The sequence below is a fragment of the Polyodon spathula genome, chromosome 8, assembly GCF_017654505.1.
Source record: "Polyodon spathula isolate WHYD16114869_AA chromosome 8, ASM1765450v1, whole genome shotgun sequence".
In the NCBI taxonomy this organism is placed as follows: domain Eukaryota; kingdom Metazoa; phylum Chordata; class Actinopteri; order Acipenseriformes; family Polyodontidae; genus Polyodon; species Polyodon spathula.
The window spans coordinates 17,590,543-17,618,411 of NC_054541.1; the positions used below are offsets into that span (position 1 = coordinate 17,590,543).

Here is a 27,869-nt window from a genome sequence, read left to right on the forward strand (position 1 = left end):
CCGGATGAGATCCTCCCAGTAGTACTCAAAGAAATGAAAGAAGTAATTTACAAACCGCTAACCAAGATCATGCAGCAGTCTCTTGACACAGGGGTGGTACCGACAGACTGGAAAATTGCAAACGTAATACCGATCCACAAAAAGGGAAACAAAACTGAACCAGGTAACTACAGACCAGTAAGCCTGACTTCTATTATATGCAAACTTATGGAAACTATAATAAGATCCAAAATGGAAAATTACCTATATGGTAACAGGGTACTGGGAGACAGTCAACATGGTTTTAGGAAAGGGAGATCGTGCCTAACTAACTTGCTTGATTTTTTTGAGGATGCAACATCGATAATGGATAATTGCAAAGCATATGACATGGTTTATTTAGCGGTGTACCACAGGGATCAGTATTAGGTCCTCTGCTATTCCTAATCTACATTAATGATTTAGATTCTGGTATAGTAAGCAAACTTGTTAAATTTGCAGACGACACAAAAGTAGGAGGAGTGGCAAACACTGTTGCAGCAGCAAAGGTCATTCAAAATGATCTAGACAAGATTCAGAACTGGCCTCCTCTCGTTTGTAAAATTTCTTATGTTCTTATGTTCTTATGTTCTTATAGTCAGGTGTATGATTAAACAGTTATACCAAACAGGTGTTAATGATCATCAATTCAATATGTAGGTTGAAACACAATCATTAACTGAAACAGAAACAGCTGTGTAGGAGGAATAAAACTGGGTGAGGAACAGCCAAACTCAGCTAACAAAGTTTACTGTCAAAAGTCATACACCGTGGCAAGACTGAGCACAGCAACAAGAAACAAGGTAGTTATACTGCATAAGCAAGGTCTCTCCCAGGTAGAAATTTCAAGGCAGACAGGGGTTTCCAGATGTGCTGTCCAAGCTGTTTTGAAGAAGCACAAAGAAACGGGCAACGTTGAGGACCATAGACGCAGTGGTCAGCCAAGGAAACTTACTGCATCAGATGAAATACACATCAGACACACTTCCCTTCGCAATCGGAAGATGTCCAGCAGTGCCATCAGCTCAGAATTGGCAGAAAACAGTGGGACCCTGGTACACCCATCTACTGTCCGGAGAAGTCTGGTCAGAACTGGCCTTCATGGAAGACTTGCGGCCAAAAAGCCATATCTCCGAAGTGGAAACAAGGCCAAGCGACTCAACTATGCACGAAAACACAGGAACTGGGGTGCAGAAAAATGGCAGCAAGTGCTCTGGACTGAGTCAAAATTTGAAATATTTGGCTGTAGCAGAAGGCAGTTTGTTGAGTGTCTGCAGGCAACAGTGAAGCATGGTGGAGGTTCCTTGCAAGTTTGGGGCTGCATTTCTGCAAATGGATTTGGTCAGAATTAATGGTTTCCTCACTGCTGAGAAGTACAGGCAGATACTTATCCATCATGCAATACCATCAGGGAGGCATCTGATTGGCCCCAAATTTATTCTGCAGCATGACAACAACCCCAAACATACAGCAAAAGTCATTAAGAACTATCTTCAGTGTAAAGAAGAACAAGGAGTCCTGGACGGTATGGCCCCCACAGAGCCCTGATCTCAACATCATCAAGTCTGTCTGGGATTACATGAAGAGAGAGAAGCAACTGAGGCTGCCTAAATCCACAAAAGAACTGTGGTTAGTTCTCCAAGATGTTTGGGCCAACCTACCTGCCAAGTTCCTTCAAAAACTGTGTGCAAGTGTACCTAGAAGAATTGATGCTGTTTTGAAGGCAAAGGGTGGTCACACCAAATATTGTTTTGATGTAGATTTTTCTTCTGTTCACTCACATTGCATTTTGTTAATTGATAAATATAAACTATTAACATGTCTATTTTTGAAAGCATTCTTACTTTACAGCATTTTTTCACACCTGCCTAAAACTTTTGCACAGTACTGTGTGTGTGTGTGTGTGTGTGTCTATATATATATATATATATATATATATATATATATATATATATATATATATATATATATAATATAAAGAAAGCCTTGCCGTGCATAACTATAGTACACAATAGAGCAATACCATACCACTGATTTGAAATGTTTACAACAACAAAGGGACTGTTTACCGATTTCTTATTACAATAAAACCCTGAACATCTAGCACTGCCTTGGTAGTTGACCTTGCCAGTACGACCTTCCCAGCGGGGTCACCTCTACTAGCCGGTAAAGCACTCCAATCAGGGTTCTATTGCTTAATAAAATGCTGGGAAGGCATTCCGGAGCGGTATGCATGCATGGTAATAAAGCCTTTAGAAAAGTTGACAAATCCCTGTTGACAAAACAAAGCTGAACCCCATGGCAGCTGTGGGGTTCACTTGGCATGTAAAGTCTTGCACTCAACTTTGACCCTGCTTTCCAGCGTTCCTGACCTCTATTCGTATTAATTATGCACATGCCGTGCCCTAGAGTTGCTTTAAAGATTACGGGGGGGTTATTCTTTAAGTGTTTAGCTTTCATTAACTTCTATTTGTTTTTCAATGAGTAAATTCCACTGAGTAGTCAAAAACTGTGAATGTATTTAAAAACTGAAAAAGTAAAAATGTTTGTCACTGAGTTTAAGCTTCTTTGAGAATTTAAAAATAATAATAATATACGTAAAAAACTTTAAATTTTAATTAACTGCCATTTAACACACAAGAAAGTATCTCTGATTTACAGCAGTTACACAACATCAGTGAAAAGCTCTGGTTACAAATTTGGGGGGAGTAAAAATCAAGCTCTCCCAGAACTAACCCTAAGCAGGACCCCTGTTTAGAAACACTCTCCTGTCCTTTTGCTTTTCTTTATCTTTCTTTCCAGAATTGCCATTTATTCCTTGCTTACTGCACATGACCTACTGTAACTAGCACCAGTAACACCTCTGCAAGAGGAACACGTTCCAATACATTCAGAATGTGTGGGACGAAACAATGAAGACTTGTAGGCACAATGTTATCATAACACTTATTTTAGTATTTCTAAATGTACTGGTGCGGAGTGTTGAATAGTTACGGAAAACATAACACTGGCTCTAGAATGGACTGGCGGGAGGAATGGCTTTTACAAAGAGTAAGGATTTGTGTGTCTGAATACAAGGAAAGTCTCATCAACCTCAAATTACCAGCATAAATAATGAAGAGGAAAATACATTACATCAAAACTTACATAACCCTTCATCCCATGACATAATCAGCCCTGCTGTGCGACACTGGGGATATGTGTATAATGACATTAATGATACAATTGAGTACATATTTCTGTTCCTAAGTGGAAGAATGAGGTTTGAGCCGTGCATTATTTTAACTTTTTATCCCCACATCCAGGCAACCCTGCCTACCTGCAGGTGCAGAGTCACCCTGCTCAAGGAGACTTCATGAAAGACAGCTCTTTTTTCACATGCATGAATCCAAACAATATGGGGCTAGCAGCACCTCAAACATTCTCTGCATTTCACACAGAGCTGGAATACCAGAACATGGCATTTATTGAAAGTGACAGAGGGGAGCGACCCCACGGCACCTCTGTTTGAAACAAGGTCAAGCGCAGTATAATGTTCATGGAATTCCTCCTCGATCCCGCTGACAGCACAATGCATTCCTCTGTCACAGGCAGGGAGGGGTGTGTGCGTCAATGCAAAGGGTCACTCACTGCTTACAAGCTTCTAGGTCCCTTTTGTTTTGATTTTCAGTTTTAAAAATGATGTTTCTTTTTCTCCTGTTTTTTTTTCCCCCCCCTTTAAATAAAACATTTTATGATGTTGTTATTATTATTATTTTATTTTATTTTATTTATTTATTATTATTAGTAGTAGTAGTAGTTGCTGTTATTATTGTTTTTTATTATTATTATTATTATTATTATTATTATTAACATACCACATCTCCCATTAGAACCTATCAGCAGCAACTGTAATTTATAATTTAAAATGTCAAGATATAATGTTTAAACCACAACAGGTTCTATATAAACAGATTAAATATGTTAATATCACCTTTCATTCACTGTTTTTTTATTATTTAGATTTCATGGATTATAATAGGTTTATAAATGTTCGGTGGTTACCTCTTACGATGTTGAGTATTTTAAAACATACATTATTTTTGTAATTATTATTATTAGATTGTTTGCAGCTGGGCCCTATGGGCAAAACAAAGATAAAAGGGAGTTCTTGCTATTAGCACACTGGCATGAGAAATGGAAAGTCCTTTAAACAAGCAGGTCTCAAGTCTACAGCGCTCCAGCTTCAGTGGGCACAGGTAATACTTTAAAGTTGTGTGTATTGGCAAAAACAGCAGCATCACAATGGTGCTTCTCATGGTTTCAAACTGCTTGGAGTTGTCACTTTTGCTGACACACTCATCATTATTATTTTCTTATATCGTAAGACAGCAATGAAATGTAAGCCTTTTGTCCCCCTCACGATTCTTATGTTAATGGTAACAGCAGAATGAGGTCAATTAAAACAAACATACTGCAAGTCTACTTTGAGAATAATTTAGTTAACACTTGAATGTACATTATAGCAGCTCTCTATCCACTTACATGTTGCCCTTTCAGGCTGCTATGAAAGGATAAGGCAGGCAGAATTGTCCCTATATAAAACTCCAGTAATTGTACTTATTGCACTGTGCGTATAAGAATAAAATACATTGGTTGTAAATACATTACATTTTAAATACATACAGTTTCTTCAGGCATCTAGGTTACAGCACAGCGTTTCTATTGATCTTTTGTTGCCAGAGCAGTGCATCTTTCTGTAGTGGCCATGTAAGCATTTTGAGTCACTTTACATTTTTCTTAATATTCTTTTGTTTTATCACGTTTTAATCCAGGAGGCACTGTCTTTTAATTGAGATCTGAGATTGCATATAACCTAACCCTATGCCAAGACACTGTGCATTGGAACATAAGAGTTTATAGTTCAGCTCTCTGACTGTGACTCAATAAAGTACTGTAGCTTTCATGTCCATACATTAGGAAGAATCTCATCCACCCAAACCCTATAATACTGGTGCTTACTGTACATCACTGAAAATGACAGACAGACAGAGGACAACATGGCACTGTCGTAGTGGCCATAGAAAATCACTGTGATCGGTATCAACTGCTTTTAAGATAAAATTTAAAATAGGCAGCAGTGCTGGAGACGTTATGGCCAAAAGCTTCAGGGAAGCATGATTTTGGCTAGATGGGTTGAGAACCATCACTCCAGGCTGTACATGCCCGATTGTATTCCCCGAGACTAACGATGCTGTACTTAATAAGGGAGATTTAACAAGGTAGGCTCTTAAATTTGAAATTATCCCAAAATACATCAGAATGGCCCAGTGCAGGGTTATCCCAGGTTTAGGTGTGGCGCACTGACCTTCTCAGCCAGAGCCTCCTCCAGCGTGGTCAGAGCAGTGTCCGTGTTCGAGGTGTCGGTCTGCAGAGACTTCACCCGCTCTTTCAGGCTGGCCATCTGCTTCTCTTTGTCCCGGAGCTGCTCCTGCAAGTTCTCGATCTGCACAGGAACAAAAGGGACAAGTACATCAAGAGCAGTATGTTAGCAAACGGGCGTATCGATTCATCGCAGATCCATCAATTAGTGAATCTTTCTTTACCATATATGATATATCCCATCGCAATAAAGGTACGCAACGTTTGTATGGTGATTGAAGCCAAAGGAAATAACATTTGACAGCATATGGATAGAAGCCTCTGAATGAGGGACCACACCGCCCACAGTGGGAACATTAGTGTTGTAACAATTAATTGTGTATCAACGATTCGTGACAAGTTCTTTACTATGATATACCGTATCATCATAGAAGTATGTATCATTTGTATGGTGATACAAGAACAAAAGCATAACAGAGCTCACCATAGTTCACCAAATGGCTCTTGAAGGAATAATATGTGTTTTATAGCTGGTATGAATATCCTACCAGCTGATTTCGTTTTTAGTTTTTTTAACAAAACAGTCCATTGTTAAATGACCATTTGGTTGTATTATGCGTCATACAAGTAGTCAATCTAGGCCATGACCTGCATATCATGATGCATGTTGCACCCCGTTCTGTAGTATTTAATGGCACTTGTTTTTGATCATTTAAACCCTCTGCATGTATTTGAAGATGGGCTCATTCTCTAGTTACGGATACCAAATTCTGGAGTATAGCAAGTCTGAGTGGGGTTACAATTTGAATACGTTTGCAGAGGAGACTAATATCTATTGTGCGATACCAAGTTAGCAGTGGGGTAATGGGAAGCACACCCCACTCGTGCTGCAGTAACTGATCTGTACCAATACTAGTTGGAAGGTTATATTTATGCCATTTCTATACCTGGGCTCCTGAAATAAGTTCATCAATACTAGTATTAGTAAGATATTTTGAATACTTTGTATACAGGATCCTAAAAAGCTTTAACATTAACAGTGTGTACCAAACCACAGATTTGTAAAACCCAACTTTAATAGTTAGCAATATCATTTTAAGGCAATGCACTTTAATTGTTGGCGTCAATTATAATTATCACAACAATTACAGCTGAATTGTTTGCCGAAATTGCAATCACAATTACAATGCTTTTTTGTTCAATTACAATTGTTACAGTAATTACAATTACACTAAAAAGTAACAAACTACACACTAACATGAGGCAGTTAATGAGGCAGTGTGCTCTAGTGGTTAAAGTCCAGGGCTTGTAACCAGAAGGTCACAGTTTCAAATCCCACCTTTGCCACTGACTGACTCACTGTGTGACCCTGAGCAAGTCACTTAACCTCCTTGTGCTCCATCCTGCGGATGAGATGTTAATCAATGTCATATTGTAAGTGACTCTGCATATAATGCATAATTCACAGCCTACCTCTGTAAAACACTTTGTAATGGTGGTCCACTACGAAAAGCGCTATATAAAAATAAATGTATTATTATTATTATTATTATTATTATTATTATAACTACTCTAACAAGAATAATGACAAGACAAATCAATGTGTAATTGAACTAATTAATGTAATGTACTTGCTTGATTATGAGCATATGAGACCCATGTTAAACCTGTTCTGAAATGGTTTGAAGAGGAATCACACAATTGTGACAATATAGAACTAGCAAGAAACAATTTTTGGCACGTTTCCACCTGCCATTGAGCTTGATATGAAAGTGATCTGAAATCAGACATGTTCATTTCCATCAGGATCAGATTGAAATTAAATGCATTTCAATTGGGACTATAAATTTATAAACAGCAATTATACAGTACAAAACTGCCCCAGTTTGATATTGGAACAAGAAGATAATGAGTTTTACAGACAGGTGTCAAGGTGCAGTTGGAAACGTGGTATCTTACTTGTTATTTTTATACTGTTTAAATGATTGTGTTCTTGACAATGTGCCTTGACAGTTTAAAGACAGATTCAAGACTCTGGTGAGACTTATAACTGGTTCAATAACTCAATGTAAGGACAGAACTGGGAAATATTTAGGTTTCAGTCCAAAACTGAATCCATATTAAACTAAAAGTGCAGCGCTCCACAATCTGATCTTCATGCCCAGGTGATTTATTGAAAGTTTATAATCGCTGGTTCCCAGTTGTAGAGAGCGACCACGTTTTAGCACAGATCATTCATCCTGACTGTGATGAGACCAATGACAGCAATGCATGTGGCGACCCCATTGAATACAGCCACAGTATTTATTTATTTATTTTTATTTAGTGTCAAATTATAATTTTTACCTACATTTTCTCCCAATTTGGAATGCCCAACCGCAGCAATTCCCCACCTGTCATGCAAAAAGTAGGAGCATAGTCCACTTAGCTGGAGGACAGAGACCAGCCTTGCGGGTGTCTGCTCTGAGCTCCCTGGGTGCCCGGCCAGCAGCGTTCGCTGTAGAGCGATGAGGAGAAACCACTTTATGCTACGCATTTACCATAGTTTACCATGATTACTACTATTATTATTATTAACCACACTTTTTTTTTTTTTTTTTTTTTTTTTTTTTACAATGCTTACCTATATTTTACCATGCTTTCAATATGCTTTATTACACATTACTATTGTTATTGATGTATTTATATATATATTAAATACCCTTGTAACATATACTGTAAGTGTATTTACGAATCGTAAATACATCAATAATAATAATAATAATAATAATATTCTTAGTCCTGGTGCCAATTTGGCGGTGGCTTTGTGATGCTGAGACCACTAACTGATTTCACCAGTGATGTGAGAAAACCATAATCATTTTTTGGCATCTTGTCTCCAACCTAATCCTAGGACTGCCTCTTGTTCTGTGCGTCACCCCTGACTGGCAGCACAGCTAGCAAGAAAAGAAGAAACGTGATCATCGCTGTTTCCTCCTAAACAGGGCTAACGATCCTGAGGCCTTACTCATCAATGCTGCCTCAGGATAAAAACACAAGACCTTGTGTAAACTTTCAATTTCTTAACCAAAATAGACCTCAAATGGATCACTACTTATTTTACTGCCTGGACAACAGTTTTCACAGCTAGAAGCATGCATCTCTTTCATATTTATCTTTAGTGATGAAGAGGTTCTTATTGGCTAAATTTTATGAGACACAACTAAGAACTAGGATAATGACTTGTTTTTGTTGTAATGGGACAAATTCAATAATGAAATACATGTAGATTTTGCATTTAGGGTAGATTTGTTTTCCCTCCATAACAATATATAGATAATAAAATAAAAATAATATCTAATAAAGGTGAAGAAATAAATTAGAAAATCTCATCAGAAACGTTTGTCATTGAATTCTCCAATGTTCTTGTACAGTTTGTTTTCTGTATTGGAGATGCATTCAGTTTCCAGAGGCAAATGAAAAGGGAGTTCAGCAAGTTTACACAGTAATGCCAGTAATAAAAACACTGTTCATATTATTAAGCCAGGCCACAAGAGGTTTACCAGTAATCATCTTTAACACAACACTGACTTGTGCATTCAGCACACTACCAAAGCTGAATGACAATGAACTGTGGAGTCCATTTCATTTAGTGCAATATTGAGAACACATTTCTAATGCGTTTTACACCTCCAGTTTACAGAATAATAATGTAAAGATAGTCCATCAAATGAAAACAACGAATTAATGAACTGCTTTAAATGCAAGAAGAAAATCGATTTTCACAATACAGTCAAAGCTTTTTAATGTTATTAGCTGTTGTGTCTTTGATACTGTTAACCAAAAATGGTGACAATAACCAGGAGTTGAAAAACCTGCAAAATAATCATTTAAAAACACATAAGTGTTTATTGTACTGTACAACAAATATGCCTCCTTTGCTGGGGAATTCAAAATATAGTACTAGGCTTTATATGATTTACAAAAGCAACCATCAGTACAAATGTTTTCTTGAATGTCAAGTCACCTACATGTACAATATGTAGCTCACTTGCATGTAAACCTTCTAAGTGTAAACTTTCATAAAGGGATCATATGCAGGCTGAAAATCAGTTGACTGACTGTTAAATGTGAGTGATATTAACCAATGTGATATCATCAGGAGCTTCTTCCCCTTGACTCTCATTATATTCTGGCCGGGACATTCCACTGTGGGGATAATAAGCAGAGGGTGAGAATAACAATGATTTATATTAAGAGGTTTTTTTGTTCTGGAAAAATTTATATGGGTTCAATTGTTATTTACTGCTCACAGTAAAGACTATAGAGGCTGTGATCAAAGCATACTGACTAAATCAGTTATCTGCATTATAAGTATAGTGCTGAATCCAGATGGACAGATCCTGCACTGCACTTTCCAACCCTTACCTGCTGTACATTCATCTCTCTCTCCAAACTGGAATATCAAAGGGAAGTTAAAAAAAAAAAGTTAACGTGTGTGCTGCTACATTTGAGCTAACTACTGTACAAAAAAGGGGGAAAAGAAAAAGTGTTCTGCAGCAGCAAGAACCAAAAACTCCTCCACCCTCTGGAGGGAGGGCTAGCCCAGGCTTCATTAATCATCATTAAGAGAACTCGCAAGGCTGTGCAGACAGCAGCATCAGCTTCAGACGGGAGCAATGATCGTCAAAGCAAGACCCCCACCCCCCACCCCACCCTCCTTCCTGATTACACAGCGTTGATGTTCCAAATCCATATCCTGATAAGAATGAATAAAATTATTAGTTTGCTGCAACCCTCCCCATCCGTTATTTTAACTTGTATTTTTGTGCACTCTATTAGAATTAAGCAGGTCTGAAACATTTACCCCACTAGTTTTCATAAATACATACACAATTAGTTGTTTCTTGGTAAGTTAATACTTTTTTTCTGTTTCTGTGTTTTATGTGCAAGGGGGACTTGGGTGCAAGCATACACTGAAGTCCCAGTAGATCCAGCACACAATTCAATACTGATTCTGGTCCAGATAAGAACGTATGCTGTTTAATGAAATACCTACGAAGTAGTTTCTACTCGTGTATTATGATCACATCTCAATTACAATAAATTATAAAGGCACTTCTCACCATTCACTGCTATGCATTTAATCTGTTTCTTAATATATGTATATATGTGCAGGATGTGTTTGTGTGTGTGTGCGTGTGTGTATGTATAAATGTACAGTATGTATGACTAATTAAGGTTCTGTAAAATCAGGTGAGCAGTAATTTCATTTTTTGGCATTTAGACATTTGATATGATATTTATAGTGTGCATGTCTGGTTACTGATAGTCACTTTGCAAAACTTTTGTTAACAAATCATTAGGCTTAGGGTTGAAAAAACTGAAAAACATACTTTGCAACAAACACTTACAAGAAAAAAAAATATTGTCTTGTACCAGAACATTCTCACAAACAAATTTACCCAATTAACAAAAAATAAATGCAGAAACCGCAATATTTCAGTATAGTATTTTAAAATTGAAATAAAAAAAAAGGGTAGAACAATTCAAGACTGATGCTTGGAGCGAGGTTTTGCGTCTTTTCAGAAAAATTAAACAGTACATATTGTATGAAAAAAAACAGAATCTCAAGACTGCAAGTTCTGTGAAGTGCCAGAAGCAATCAAGCATACCATGGATTGCATATCGCTCAGTAATGCAAATGAGACGTCTCGGAGATCATCCCAGAGACGCAGATCAGCAGGGCTTGACAGGTAACTGGCAGAGCGCCAAGGCGATGTCTTTCTGTCTTGGCATTCAGCACAGAATCCTTTGTTAATTAAAAAGTTAGATAAACTTCCAGATATTAAAAGGCAAAGGGGATTGCATTTCTCCTTGTGACTATTATATACACTACCCTCTGACACAGCAAGTGTAGCATATAGCGTTTCCATTTTAATATTTTAAATGGTGGGGGGATTCAGAGGTGCCAATGTTTAAATCAATAGAACAGACCTAAGAGAGTGCAGGTGAATGTATGGATTTATGGGATTATTTATAAATAATCTGAGTAAATTTACGTGCCCTTTCTAAATTAATTAATTTCTAAATATTAGTCGTCGCCAATTTTTTACCCCGGTTTTTCTCCCCAATTTAGTGTGCCCAATTATTATCTGTTTCCTCGGCTCACTGCTAGAAACCCCCCCGCCAACTCGGGAAACAGCGGCTGGACCACGCATCCTCCAAAACGTGCTCCTGTCAATCCGTCATTTTTCACACTGCAGAGGCCACCAGACCTATAGTGCCGGAAGACAACACCACCCCATTGCAGAACCACAGGCGCCCTATCAGCCACAGGGGTGGCTGGTGCGCAGTGAACCGTGGATTCCGCCTCCCTACCCGGGCGGCGCTCGGCAAATTGTGCGCCACACCCTAGGAAAACCAGGTCAAAGTCGGCTGTGAAATAGCCTGTTTCGAACCTGCTATCTCCAGGCTACAGGGGGTATCCGGTACTCCAAGTGGAGCAATTTTACTGGATGAGCTACTCGGAAGCCCCCTTGCATGCCCTTTTTAAATGTATAAATTTGAGGGATCCCAGAGTGGTTCAACTGGTAAACGCAGAACCGCATGGTGTGTAGGGTGAGTCGTACAGGTTTGTGTACTGGCTATGTGGAGCTGCCAATCATCACTACAGGTTCCACAGGGTGGAGCCAGCTGGATAGAAAGGCAGAATTGGCAGGGATGATTTCACTTCACTAAGCTACATCATTCCTTACTTGCCAGATGCGGGGCAAGCTCAAAGTGCATGGGCCAGTAGCGTGCCAACTTCTAATTCCTTTTGTCTTTCAACTTAATCCATTTTGCCCTGTTAAGTTATATTGAAACAATTATGAACAAAATGAGAATTGCATTGTTATTTTCATTATTTTGTTAACAAATACAAGTTACTGAAGTTTGAAAATAGCCTCCATTTGGACCAATTTCACAAGGCATGAACGTGACTTTGGCACCATGTACCGTTTTTATGCTTGCGTTACCAGGTGTTGGACAAACAATCTGGCAACGGTCTCGTTAACATGTTCACATGAAACGATTTTGAAGACAATGCACAGGTTTGCCTTTTTAGACTAACATCATCCGAGCAAGACTTACTGAATAAATGGCAGTGCAAAGTATCGAACACACAATAAAACAGGAACTAAGGTGTTCATGTATGACAGAAGCGCTTGCACTGCAGCAGAGACCTTCCATAAAACACATCCAGACAGGCCGAAGCCAAATCACATGTCAGTCCAGTGGCAAGGTTTCAGTTCAAACATGTTCAGTGATGTTATTTTTTTCATGGTGTCTACACAGAGTATCAAGAGGAGAAGAAAACTGAAAACTGCATAGAAGATAAAAAGCTATGTTGGCGCCTTTGAGGAAAACAGCTTCCTGCATAATTCAATTATCTCTTCAGGCATGAATTGTCCAGAGGCAGGCAGATGTCATAGTCTGTTAGGACAACATAATCAACGTTAATCCACTTTCAGCAGAGACCGTGTCACTGCTTGTTCCAACCGCCAGAAGATAAAAGACAATTCTTATGATGATGCTTATGTGGGCAGGAAACACAAACTTCAATAGGCTGCATGACCACAGTGAAACTTTTAAACCACCCCAAACGCTCAACTAAGACCTCATAACTCGCGAGTGACTTGTGCTAAAGCAATAATGTAGAAACTGAGTGGGTTCATTCAAAATACAAGCTAGTAGATCACCTAAGAAACTGTGTCTATTGTACAGAATATCTTTTTAGAAGTGTTTTTTTAGTGCAAACTAGAAATGTAAATATATATATATATATATATATATATATATATATATATATATATATATATATATATATATATATACACACACACACACACACACACACACACACACACACACACATACATATATATAGACACGTTATTGTAAGCCACCGAACATTGGGAACATTTTAGTTTTGAAGAATTTCTTGATTTAAAATTCTGAGAAACTGTTTCCAAGATATAGCCTTCAACAGTAAACTACTAAAAATGTAAATACAAGCCATTTTATAACACTAAAAAAACTTTCAAACTTGAAGCGTAATCAATTCCTCTAACAGATAAAGCCCCCCCCCCCCCCCCCCCCCCCCCCCCAATGAACCCTTACTTTCACTCAGAGACTCAACAGTCCTCAGGGGAGCCACACGGGCAGATGATTTCTGAATATGAAAATGAAATGCACTGTCAACTGTGCTCTTGTGCTCCTACTACAAATCAATGAGGTTGTTAGAGGAGGTAAAGGCACAAACAAGGCATCTGAAATGACCCATGGCTCAATGCTTCATTAAGCTTTCCAGGGCGGTACAACAAGGCCACTTTCTTTTGCTCCAGCTGGGGAACCAACTAGTGGCTCAAGCAAGAAAAATTATACAGCACCTGGGAGAACCAGGAAAGACGGAGAAGGGGCTCCAGTACAAAATCTCGAACGTTTAACCCTTATTGCCACCATGACGTGAAATATACCTCCTCTCGGACACATTCTCTCGGCATGCAACAGAAGATAGGGCGTGTGTGGTTTTATGAGTTGAAAATAATAATATCGCGGATGGAAATCAGAGTCCTATTGCATTAGCCACAGTGTATAGGAAACAAGCTCAGGTGTGTCTTATTAAACTCAAGAATAAAACCAATGGGAGTCTTATTTTCATGCAATCCATAACATTTATAGTACTGCTGAAAGGGATTTCTATTTACTCTGACAAATCGACATTAAATCTTATAAAAATTGTATCTAAACTTCAGAATCTGTTATCACTATGACAAAACATTACAGATTAACTATGCTTTTATATCATAGTTAATCTAATATACACCATCAAATCTGTTGATCTTTAATAAAATAAAAGTCTGGTTTGCCAGGCTATTTTCATGTTGTGTTTACTATGAACAAACGATCATTGCATTTGTTACCATTATTTGATTATTATCACAACATGCAAAATGCTGTGGGAAAAGCTCGACATTAGAGCAGACATACAGGTTAAGCCTACAGCTAAGAGCTAGACCAGAAAACTTTGTTTCGACCCGCATCTTTACGATTTTATTGATCTTCAGCAGCAATAATTAAGGGACAGTTGGAACAAAGTCCTGTAGAGAAGATTATGAACTACCGTAGTTGGGCACTTGAAAATGATAAAACAGATACATGATTAAAGAGCGCCCTCTGGTGTCTCATATTTGCATGGCAAACAGGTAGGCTTGACCAGCTAATACAAATGTGCTTTCTAGGAACTTCCAGAAAAATCAAGACAGACTATAGAAACTCATTCACATAATACAAGGAATATCAATACTGCATGTCAGTGTTGAACTATGTACAGCTGTGGTTACAGAAATTTGTTTGAATAGCGTATCTAACTCAATAGAAATCTTAACAGCAATGTAAATTGACTTTTTTAACATTTATTTTTTATGTTCACTTGAGTCTTCACATGAACTATGTTTAACTGAAGGAGTCCACAGTGCCTCTTGCTATTTTGAAATCTGCAACAATGTACACCCGGCTATCCTCTGTTACTCAATTGTATATAAATTGACACGTTTATAAGTATATCAATGTGTGTGGAGTGGAAGGTTTAGCACTGGGATTGTGATACCTTGATTAATATATAACAACAATAATGCTGTAATAGCAATAAAGCCCCTATAATAGCAATAATGCCCTGTACATCAGCAACTTGTCAGAACCACAATCCATAATCAGTGTGCTGGTAGTTTCAGTAACGGAGGAGTTCTACCTTCTTCTGCAGGACGTTGACCTTACGCTCTTTCACATCCAGCATGTCCTTCAGGTCGTGGATCTCCCCGTTGAGAGTGCCCTTCTCCTCGTTCATCTCCTGGATCTGCTTGCTCTTCTTGCTCAGCATCGTCTCCTTCTCCTCAAGACGCAGACGCAAGGCGTCCACCTGACAACAAGAACCCGCAACCACATTATTAGGAGGAATCACATACCCTCACAGCTAGCATACAGAGGCGTTTCATCATGTAGACCAGTGTTTCTAAAAGATTCACTCCCAAGCAATTACTTAAAGGGTTAGGAGCTTGACATGTTTTATTTTTTCATTTTTTTTCACCTAACCCCTACCTTATGATGTTTGCAATTTCAATTACTTTTCTCTGTAGTATCAGAATCCACCTGGCATCATCTGAGCCTGTAGACTCCTAATTGCCAGCTCCTTTTGAGTAGTTCCTGATTTCAAAGATTTCACCCAATGCATCCACGTGCAACAGAATGATTGTACAGTAAACGTCATAAAGAGATTAAGGGATACATATATATATATATATCATATATATATATATTATATATAATATATATATATTATAGATATATATATATATATATATATATATATATATATATATATTATATATATATATATATATATATAATATATATATATATATATATATATATATATATATATATATATATATATATATATATATATATATATATATATATATATATATATATAGCTCAAAGAGCCAGCTGCCCAACGTTTCGATATGTTGTACATATCTTTCTCAAGGGAGCCTGTGTTTGAATCAAAACATTGGAGGTATTTATAGGTGTTTGACGGCATGACAACTACTTGTTATTGTTTATATTCAAATCCATGATTTATTCTTACATGATGTAATGGTGTTCTATATGTGACATCACTTTTACTTATATCTTTAAATCTATATTAATTCTAATTAACATTATTTTATATAAACTTATATTTACATTATCATGCAATGCTGGCTCTGAGGATCAGCCTTGATATGGTCTCCCCAGCACATCAGCATGCACAATTTTTGAATTAATTTTGTTTATTTAATTATTTGTAACTTTTATATATTTATTGGAATTAATTAGTTCATTCTTTTCTGTTGAGTCCCGTTGGCATAATTGTGTTCAGTCTATTTATTCATTTACTTAATTTTACTCTTCTACATGTCGCATTGTCTAATTTTAGCTGTACTAATACTACAAACTTTACATCATTTATGTCATGTCCTTGACTGGTGAAGTGCTGTACTATTGGTTCATTCGTTTTTTTTATTTCTAATTAAATGAAAGGTGGTTCTGAATTCTTTTATATAAAGTTGTTCCAGTTTCTCCAACATATTTTATTTCATCACATTTTTCACAGGCTAGTCCATTATCAACAATGCTATTTTTACAGTAGGTATTAGTTTTTAGGGGATATGTGATGTTCTTAAGTTTAATTATATTTCTACTTTTGTCCATGTATTGCAAACCGTACACGTACTAGTGCAAGTATTTGTAGAACCTATTCTGTCAATTATTCTTTTGTTTACTGTGAACTAGAATATCACCTAAATTAGCTTCCCTTTTGAATGCTACAACTGAGGCCTTAAGAAAAACTTTTTTCAATTTTTCTGAATTATGTAGAATACGCAAGTGTTTCCAAACTATCTTAGAAATATTGGGCAAAAGTTTAGAGTACGTCATTACTAATGGGACTCTCTTGACCTTTTTATCTCTATTTTTATAATCTAGTAGATCATCTCTTTTTAGTTTATCCACTTTTCTTAACTCTGTCTCTATAATTCTTTCTTTGTATCCTCTTTTTTTTAAGATTTGTTTTTAATACATGTCTTTGTTTTACATAGTCACTTTCTTTAGAGCATATTCTTCATATTCTTATTCCTAGCTCCTTTGGGATTGTCCTTTTAGTGTGTACTGGATGTGCACAGGACATGTGTAAATACAGGTGCATGTCAGTAGGTTTATAGAAGAGGTCAGTCTCAATTGAACCTTCAAGTTTTGCTACAGTATCTAAAAATTATATTTCTTTTCTTGTCCATCGAAGGTCCACCTTAATATTACTGTGTATTTCATTTGCCATTTTATGAAACTGGAAAAGAGATTCTTCTCCATGTGTCCAAACCCCAAAAATATCATCTACAAACCGAATGTATTCTAAAGGTTCTCTTTCTGATTTTCTAAGTAATTGTTCTTCCCATTTCCCCATGTATGTACTGGCAAAATGCATTCCTAATTTAGATCCTATTGCTGTACCATCGTTTTGTTTGTAATTTTTATCAACAAATGTAAAATAACTGTTTTCTAAAACTACATTGATCATGTTCAGCACCTCTGCTGTTGGTATTGATTTATCTAGTGCTTTTTGACAAGCTTCTAAAGTTTCTTTACGAGGGACACTTGGATACAAGGATTTTACATCCATGCAAAATAAAATTGTATTCTCTGGAAGGTTGTGCTTTAGTGATTCAAGTCTTTTTAAAATAATATATATATATAATATATATATATATATATATATATATATATATATATATATATATATTATATATATATATAACACAGGATTTTCATGTTCAGATATTTGCTCATAATTTAAATATTCGATCAAATATTTGTTCGTTTTCAAAAAGTAATAAAAGCCATTATATTGCTAAGAACACAGGCAGAAACAGCAGCATAGCAGCAGGGGCAGGGGGCGTGGCCCCTGTGTGTGTGCCTTTATTTTACAGCAAGATGTTACAATATGTAACATGTTAAAGTAGAAAAATATCCCAGGAATAAAGAATACGTTGTGTAGGCCTTACATTACCCCAGTGAATTAACTACAAAACAAATATGTTGTTGTTTATGAACAATCGGATAAGCCTACAAACAGGGTCGTGATGATATATATACAAAGTTGAAGATCTTCTATCCTTTAGGAAATCAATTGTAATGTTACCGAATGGTAACCGATTACCATTGGCTATAAGTCATGGCCAGCACCGGACGTTTCCCTAAAGAGGATTTCTGTAGTATTAACTGTAGTTGACACCGACTGTTTAGCGAAACTCTTGACAACTTATAGGGAAGAAGTCTGTACAGGCCAACTTACAGACATGCTTTCGTCTTTTGTAGTCACGGGCCGAAGCTCGGCGGAATTTATTTTAAGGCCGGTGGTGACGACGCCCTAGAAATTTACTTTTCTCGGGCAAGCCAAATTCGGTCAGTTTGCTGTTCAAACGACAAGTTTTAGGTAATGTAAACACAGCATTAACATTTGTGTGTCGTAAAGTTTTATTTTTTTTTTTTTTTTTTTATGAAAAAAAATGTCTATGTATGCTGGGATTATAAATATTAGTGCTGATTTATAATCACTACTTCTACAATGTGCCTGTCAACACTGCAACTACAAATGTACCAAAATATTCAACCTCAAAACTTTATCAAAATAACAACTCGCGAAAGATTTAACAATGTTTTTTATTTAAATTTCTACTACTCTGCAACTATCAAAACACAAAATGCTGTGTAGTATCCAATAACTTCTTATTTAAAGTGAGTTAAACCTCAAAACCCATTTGCACAAACACAGTAATGGGGAGTGTATGATTTTGCGGAATGCTGGTGTTTCTTCCTGCCTATGTGAGTGATGCAGTCATGATACAGAGAAGTGTGTCCGGCAGTATTCACAGTAGACATGAGATTCAGACACTCTACTTCTTTGAATGAATGACCATTCTGTGGTAAATTCTTCTGACCAGATGATTTTTTATTTAATTCCTATTTTAATAACTGATAAGCAACCAAGCAAACGTATGCTTGATAATGATAGCAAAACGACATTTGCGCAGCAGTTTCAGAGGGACCCCTAAACCGGTTACTAAGCAACCTGGCTTAGGGCTTTTAGTATGTCAGTTAAAATGCCACAATAAGCTGTCAGTGAAATACAGTATTAAGAACAATTAATTCATTAAAAAAAACAGGAAAACACATACATATTGAAATGGTATTTCATAAACGTTCAGGGAGTATCCATCATTTATTTATTTAATAAAAATCGTAGTATTATACCCCATCGACGTAGTGCCATAGGAGAAACTCCACAATAGTATTTGCTACAGCCAAATCGTAGCCGTTGGCATCTCTGTCTCTTGGGTTTTGGTGGGAATGCATTTCACTGGTTTAAGTATTACTTAGCAGGCTGATTGCAGTTGTCACTGAAGGATTCTTTAGATTAAGGGGTCTGAATTTTTGCCATTTTTAATGTTCTTCTAGAAGTTCAACTGAATAGTGTCATAAAACAGAAAATAAAGCAGAGTTTATGTGTTTATGATTGAGCTCACTCCCCCGAAGTTTGTTAAAGAGAAAAGGAAGACGCCATATAAAGAAATCCACAAGCAAGCAACTCGTTTTTCAAAAGGACTATAAAAACACAAAATTTCAAATGAAAAAAATTAAAACCACTGGATGGTGAGTATTGTGTTTTTGTGAGCACCGACGCTCAGCATTGCCACCCTGATAAAGAGAAGCCCCTCGCTCTAGTCTCCAGGTCATGCACAGAGATGTTTTACACAATCTCGCAGCTGGTGGCTCAGTGAGGGCCAATGGAAGCTTGCTGACCCTGAACAGCTAAGCACAATGTGAGCCGCCTCCTCTCAGTAATCTCTTTCCAGATTAGCAGGTTTTTCTTCCTGCACATTCTGCAAACCACCCAGCTGTAGATGCTAGACAGCTTCTCAGTTAATCTCCTTTTCTTTGATATGTGAAAACAGATGAAATTTGTCATTTTAAAAAAGACTGGCTGACCCCATCAGAAAAACATTTCCGCGGGGAATAGTCTGGGGCTCAGTGGCGACACAGACGTTGGAATTGTCTTGTCTGATCCTAACAGATGTATCCACAAAACTAATTATCTGACATTCTTACTTGAAGGGAAAACTAATATTTTATAAAAGAACTGTAACGATTGAACACAGATGTTTAACAATACCTCAGATGCAAGCGTCAATGCAGTTCCCAAGAAAATGTCACAACTGGATGGCTTGTGCTAAATGCTGTTTGACCTGGGACACTTCCAATCTCTTACAATATAAATTCACAACAGAACGGGAAAACTGAAGGCCAGTGTGTGTCCTCCGCTTCCTCTGCCAAGCCAATTACACCCAGGAGCTCGACAGCAGATGTTGGCAAGCTACTGGCCTCTAAAGGACAAAGACCCACTCGGTGTCAAGTCAATAGGGGCCACTGTAGCACTGTGAGATGAAGCAGTCCTAAATTATTTCACATCACCAACCCCATGGGAGTGTCAGGGCTAATGCAAACCCCTCCACCCTTGACGGTCTTGCAGCCTGTGCGTTTACCAGGTGAGCCACTCGGGGACCCAGATTGACCAGGATTTTCTTCAAAATGTTTCAAGTCCTCTGAACTTCAAGTTTAGCAAGGGTTAGTTTTGTTTGGTCCTCATGGTCGTCTAAAACAGGAGAGAAGGGCAGCTTTGCAGATATTACCAGGGATTCTCCCAAAAAGTATTTCTAGTTTCCTGGGTGGCTGCTTCCACACATGCAACACTGCCATCTAATTTAGCTTTAACAGTGTTTTGCTATCTTATCCAGAGCTGTTGTCTCCATCGGAGCAAAGCATGTGTAAAGATGGTCAGACAGGGGGCTCCTTTCCGTGAAATAATGCATCTCACACCGTCGACCTGCTGTGGTGAGCACAGTCTTTCAACGCCAGAGTGGAGCCGCTCACAACAACAAAATGAAGCCCAACACTGAATTTAAACACAGAAAACTATTTTCCAAGAGAGTGAAGCCCCATTAGTTGTCAGAACACCCGCTCTATAGACAGTACATCAAAACACTGCTTTAAATTCCCTGCATTAAAGAGGCTACTTCACAATTAAGGCCACTTTTTTAATTTCAAGGTTTTCTCCTGTTGACTCTATAGCCCCTTTAATATTAAGTCTACATAGTCTCAAATTTATCAAACATCTGATAAACTTGCAGTATGATGTTACTCACAATGCATATTTGATTTATAAAATATACATTTAAATGACTAAAAAGTTTAAAGTTCAAGAGTTAGGCTGTGTTCACACTGGGTCCGTTTAGAGGGTTTGGTCTGCGCTTGGTATGGATCAGTATGTGAAAACAAACAAACAAACAAACAAATTCGGTCCCGAAAAAAAAGAAAAAGGAGCAAAAACAACTAATTTTAGCTTGTATCCAAATGATCTCGGCTCCTTTGCTTGCAGGTAAGTGTGAACAGCAAGCAAATTGATACATTGTTACAAGCCAAACAAACAAAACTGAGTTGGTTTGAAACGGGCCCATTGTGAATGCACCCTTAAACAATTAAAAAAAAAAAAAAAAAAAAAGCCTTTTAACTAAACTTTTTTAATAAAGCAGATTCCTATGGTACTTGTTAGACATGTTGGGTCAATTGCAACAAAGTGAAAGCAGCGAAGTACCCGGGGTTGATCCCATGGTTAGTACGGCACTCCATACTAAACTAGTACGCAAGTTAAATACCAATTGCAACGAACTTGGCAGCTGCGTACTAAAAATGTTCTTAATTGCAACGAGTCCAAAGTAGCTGCTGCTGCCCTCTTGAAGATGCTAAAGCACAGGACTAAGTTAGTCTAAAAATGTCTATAGACTAAAGATTCAGTACCGTACTAACTGGAACAAATGTAATTGAACAACTCATAACCACAGACATTATATATATTAGTAACTTGAAAATATATTATTGTGGTATTACTATGGAATATTAGATTACATATAAAATTTTTTGGATTACAAACAACTGTATCACAGCTTACTGGATCCAAAAACTGTACCGCTGACTAATGGTAAGTTTAAAAAAAAAAAAAAAAAAAAAACCTTAATTCCTCCCCATTCATTGTTAAAATTTTAGACTACATATCTTCTTGATAAGGTGAAATTGTTAAATTGGGGTTTGGAATTAAGCACTTGTCAGTTTTCAGAATCACTGAAGCTGTTGTAAATTTGTAATTTTGTACGATAATACAATACTTTGTATTTGTGCGCTTTCAGCTTTTGTTTTAATATGTTTCATTTCTCGTCGAATAAACATTCATCTCTTACTTCCTGTCCCATAATAATTTTCTTTTGAAATTGTGTTCTTTCTCTCTGACAGATCTAACATTTTCTTTTCAAAAAGAACTTGCTGGCGTACAGCTCGACACATTCATGCTGGCTGCACTGCTGTCCCTGTATCTCCTATTTCTGCAACATCCCTCTCCCCCTCTCTCCCTGTATCTCCTATCTCTGCACCACCTCTCTCCCCCCTACCCCCTCTCTCTGCACCATCTCTCTACCCATCACCCCCTCTCCATGTATCTCCTATTTCTGCACCATCTCTCTCCCTCTCTCCCTGTATCTCCTATCTCTGCACCATCTCTCTCCCCATCACCCCCTCTCCCTGTATCTCCTATCTCTGCACCATCTCTCTCCCTCTCATGTTGATGATGGGGAGCACAACGCTGGAACAAAAGGAATGAACCCTCGTGGAACATGTTAATGATAGGAAGCACAGCGCTGAAACGGCAGAAACGAAGCCCCATGGAACATATTAATTATGGGGAGCACAGCACTGAAACGGCAGGAACGAAGACCCATGGAACATGTTAATTATGGGGAGCACAGCGCTGAAACGGCAGGAACGAAGCCTCGTAGAACATATTAATGATGAGGAGCACAGCACTGGAACGGCAGGAATGATGCCCCGCAGTACATGTTAATGATGGGGAGCACAGCGCTGGAATGGCAGGAATTAAGTGCTGGCTGCCAATCTCAACAGTGGCTGGGCAGACCTATTTAACCAAGGAGGATGTGGACACAAAAATAGAACATCTTTTTTTTATTGCCAGGAGAACAATCCTGCCTTTCTGAAGCCAGACCAACAGGTTCATTCTTGGATTTTGGAAAAAAGAGAAGTTGCGCTCTTTTCTTTTTTCTTTAATCTTTACCATCTTCTTGTGTTCAAGATGTGCACAGCACAGAGGCAACAGACTTGATACAACGCTTTACTTCTTTGTAGTGAACTACCGTATTAATAGTTCAAGTACCCCTATAACAGTTTACCACAGTAAGTTTGCAGTTTTACCATGCATTTACCACAGTTTACATGGTTTGCAGTGTTCAATATGCCTTCCCATATCTCTCTAGGCTTTACAATGCTTAGTTACTATTTACCATGCTTTCCCTGTGCTTTATAACACTTATTATGGTAAACTTACACAGTGAAGTAAGCAATGCAGTACATTTATGCAAAGCAGCTGGGACTGGACCTTGTAACATTAGGGATTTGTTAGAGCATAATCTGTACTATACAGTATGTACAGATTACAGGCACTGATGTGTTAAACACTACCATTTCATATTCTGTTTCCTGTTGATGTTTTTGGGTACGATAAAAGCTCACTTTAAAAAAATACCTTTATTCTTACAGATTCTTTTTTTTTTCTTTAAGTAAAAATGCATACATATCCTAGGATTTAAAAAAATAAATTAAAAAAAAAACTTATTTTGACTGGCACTGGGCTCACAGACCAACATGCAGGAAGAAGGGAAAAGTAGGGAGGAACCCATTGTCCCCAAAGTTGAAACTACAAGGGAATGCAAACAAACTGGACTGTCAACAAGTTGTGGTATGCTGAAAAGGTGCAAAACGATGAAAGAGTGTAGTAAACCAACGACAAGGAACGCATTGGTTAAGGAACGCGGCAGCTTTAATGTGAAATCCAGGGCCTCATTAAAAGTCACGTCTGGTAAATAGGGCTGACCCCCACAAGCTCCTGAGATCCGACTGTATATTAGCATGTGGCACAGCTGAGGTCTTTTTGTGGTTTAGGATGGAAGCATAGTAGTGTTATGTGAATTGATTTGTATTATTACTATAAATAGGAAAGATTATCTTATTGTGTCTATGCTTATAAGCAGCACATCAAAGTGGTCCCTCTTCACAAATAAAAGGCTGTGGTAATTACTTATTAACTATGATTATTATTATTATGATTATTACTATTACTGTTATCAATGAAGCAGAATAGTATGATTACCTGGCTACGAATTAAACTAGGTCCATTACGACCAGCTGTACTGCCTTGCTTTAAGCGTCTTCTCAGTGAATTTAATGTGCAAGGTTGATACCAAACTGTGATACAGCACTTCCCTCTGATGGCCAAAAGAAACTACTACACATTGGATTTTTATACAGTAACGATTTTTAAATGTACTGCATAAATGTCTAAATATGTTTTACCACTCATGTAACACCAATATATTTTAAAAGAGGTAGTATTAGGCATTAATTTGTATGTATTTATTTATTTATGTAATGCCCCATTCATCTTTGTTAGTTTTAAGTACTAATACATTTATTTAAAGTATTGAACGTTTTTAGTGTTGATGGAGAACTCCTATTATACTCAGGGTTCCCAAACTAGGGGCAGAGGACCCTTCGGGGGGAGGGGTGGGGGTCGCGGCACATACAGAAATCTAAGACTGACAAAGTGATATTCCCCAGGCCAGGGGGAACAATTTATGTAAATGTAAACAATGTTGAGGGGTTTGGGGTTATATCCAGCCACTCTTACTACCCTGACTTCAGCTCTGCTGTACATTTATGGTCTTCATTTCCAATGCATGTGCTAACAGTGTGTAACTCTGTAGAACACAAGGAAGCCAGGGTCCGGACATATTTCACATTTCCAGTGTCATTGGGTGACCAAGAATGTTTGGGAGCCCCTGTTTTACACAATCTGCATCCCCAGCAGAGGTGCATACTAAAAGTCTGTTTTTTTTACGCTTTACATACTTAATTAGAAATCACCAATAACCCTTTATAATAAAGGTAATTATCAGTTCCTTGTGATATTGTAATTTGGAAACACTAAAAGAAACTTAATGAATTCAAAAGGCAAATGTTCCATCTAAGTTTTTTTTCAATGTCTTCAATTGACAAAAAAGAATTGTAAGTCAAAACATTTGTAATTTAATTGATTGCATTTCTCCAGGGTCGCTGCCTGTCTAGAGAGTCATTCACTGCAATGTATTGCTCCAGGGTCCCTACCTCTGTCTGGAGAGTCATGGACTGCAATGTATTGCTCCAGGGTCCCTACCTCTGTCTGGAGAATGGCTGATCTCTGCTCCTTGGCAGTCAGGGACTCCTTCAGGACCTCAATGTGTTGCTTGCTGTCTGAGAACTGGTTGGTCAGGGTCTCCAGCTTGGTCTGCATGGCCAGCAGCTCCGTGTCCCTCCGAGACAGATCCTGCTTAACCTGGTCAATCTAAAGGGGGGTGCGGGAGAAATGTCAATCAGTACACTTTTTAAAATATCTCTGCAGACGGATAGGAATGTCAAATGCATTACTTCACATCTTCCAGCTAGAGAATTTAGGGTAGTTTTAGAGCAACAAAGTTTTTAGGGAAACTGAACAATTCCACAGAAACAATAGGTACAAAATTAAAAGAAAAGTTTGTGTCTGACAACAGTTGGAGCACATTTGCATGTAGTTTGAGATAAGTTGAATTCAGGATTGAATTGACTTATTAGAGGTGCTGTAATTATGTTATTACCAGCAGCATTGTCCAGAGGTAATACATAATTGATCAGTACAAAAACATTACAATTCTTACCACTAGTAAAAGTGAGAATGGAAAGTAATGCTAAGGCATAGGAATTCATTGTATTTTCAATGTTAATAATTAGTGGCATTTCAATAGCATAGAACAAAATATAATTGACCATTCATGAATTGGCAATGGCACTGCAGTTAGAACCTGTAAACATGAAATTCAAGGGACAGGCGCATGAGTTACTTGTTAATCCTGATTCTGTATTTGACAATTACAGTATGGTAATAACACACACAAGAGCCGTCATGGTTCATCTGTTATTGGGGGGAAAAAATTGGGATTTTCACAGCGTTTATTTCAGTCTTTAATTAACTTCTGAAAAAGGTAAAACACCTTTTATTTTTACAAAACTAGAACCAAACAACCAAGTGATATAGTCCAAGTTCTTTCAAGCACTGCCAGGTGGTGCTTTTTTAATTTTGTAACATGAAGAGGATTTTTCCTGCTAAATATAGCTGTTAATTAATGAATGAAGGAAACACTTTGAAGATATGGCCCAATGCAAAACAACCTGCAATGCTCTGATACCAGCTTTCTGTGTTGCATAGCAACAACAATTTACAGCACAAGGAGACACTGCCTTCCATCACCAGATTCTCAATAACCTCTAGTCTATCTAATTGAACCAATACTACAGCACTTTCAATCATTAAAAGACCGGGGCGTTGTGAAAACCGAAATCTCTAACAAAGAGTTTCTACTGTATGTTTGTGCAGGTATTTAGCTCCCAATAAAATATTCTTTAATGCACAAATATCGAGTAACAGATTCTCAAAGTTAGATCTTTATTATATGGACACACATAAAATCTTTAGTATACTTTCATACATGTTCACACAACAGTTGTTGCCATACCATTATATCGCCCAAATTATATAAATAGAAAGGGGTTACAATTGAGGTCACCTTTTAGTTAAATAATCAAACTTCCTTGCGTCTGCGTGCAATGATTCAGTGTTTAGTTCTTGTGCAGGTACTTAGATTCACCACTGTTTCATCAACTGAATACACCATTATGTGCTGAAGAATGTCCTAAACATATCTTTTCATAACTGTGTAAACGGTTCTGTGAACGGGTGAGAATGAATCTGAACTTTAAATCTACCTCCCCACCTCCACCTGTTCCAGCACCACGGAGCACACACACTTGCACCCTGAAACTGTACTTACTGTTTATTGTTTTTGGGACCTGAAGCCCGCTGTTTAACTCACCGATACCATTGCTGGTAGAGGGGGCAGTTTATTGAAAAATAAAGGAGGACCATTGTAAATACACCTGCTGTTGCGGACACTGCATCCTTACCGCATCACTGTCATCCTGATAGGTTCCCAGACGTTCATGGCACTACAGTACACATGTCATAGTACTGCAGAGATAGAAAGATTCCCATTGCATTGCAGTTTGATCCATTTCTGGTTTTAATAATACACAACTGAGCTTGTTACCTATACAATGGGGCTATTCAAGCTTGCATTAAAACTTGGAATGGATGAAACGGCAAAAGGAGTCTTATTTCCATCATTCTGCTGTACCACTGCCTAACAAAAGGAATCTCCTGGAGGGGATACCTGCTGATTGGGGCATCCAGCATTGCTATAGATTACAGATGGGTTTTGCATCAGCAATTTGTACGCTTTCCCAGATGACTGTTGAACTAAAAGCAGCCATCTGGCTGTATAATTCAATTCAATTAAAATGTCAAAAAAGGCAATTTTTAAATCAACAAATAGTGCAGCAAGGAGTGTTTGATTACATTTGTGTTCAATTGACTCTTGTATTCTATCAAGACTGACTGTGTGAAGGCGTACTTTTATCAAGGCTCTTTTTTTTAGCTTCTGTGAAGTGCAGCAGTTATAACAAACGTAAGCAGCTTTGTTTTCACTTGTTTAAGTTGAAATTGTAAATTAACTCAATCAACACCAACATCATCAGTTTGTGCAGCTCGAACATGAGTGATCCTCAAATTAACCACTTGCTGCGTACACTAAAGAAATGAACAGGTGATCTCTTGACCATCACATGACCCC

General features: G+C 37.7%; 1 protein-coding gene across 17 annotated transcripts in view; it reads right to left on the reverse strand.

Moving 5' to 3' along the window:
- Window positions 1-27,869, reverse strand: part of LOC121319540 (ELKS/Rab6-interacting/CAST family member 1-like) — a 346,328-nt gene that overhangs the window by 248,510 nt on the left and 69,949 nt on the right. For all 17 annotated transcript variants that reach the window (XM_041257064.1, XM_041257065.1, XM_041257063.1 and 14 more), the window contains 3 exons: window positions 25,325-25,492; window positions 15,152-15,319; window positions 5,366-5,503 (listed from right to left, as the gene is read on the reverse strand). In XM_041257064.1, the coding sequence (XP_041112998.1) occupies window positions 5,366-5,503; window positions 15,152-15,319; window positions 25,325-25,492 (474 nt within the window). The remainder of the gene's footprint in view (window positions 1-5,365; window positions 5,504-15,151; window positions 15,320-25,324; window positions 25,493-27,869) is intronic.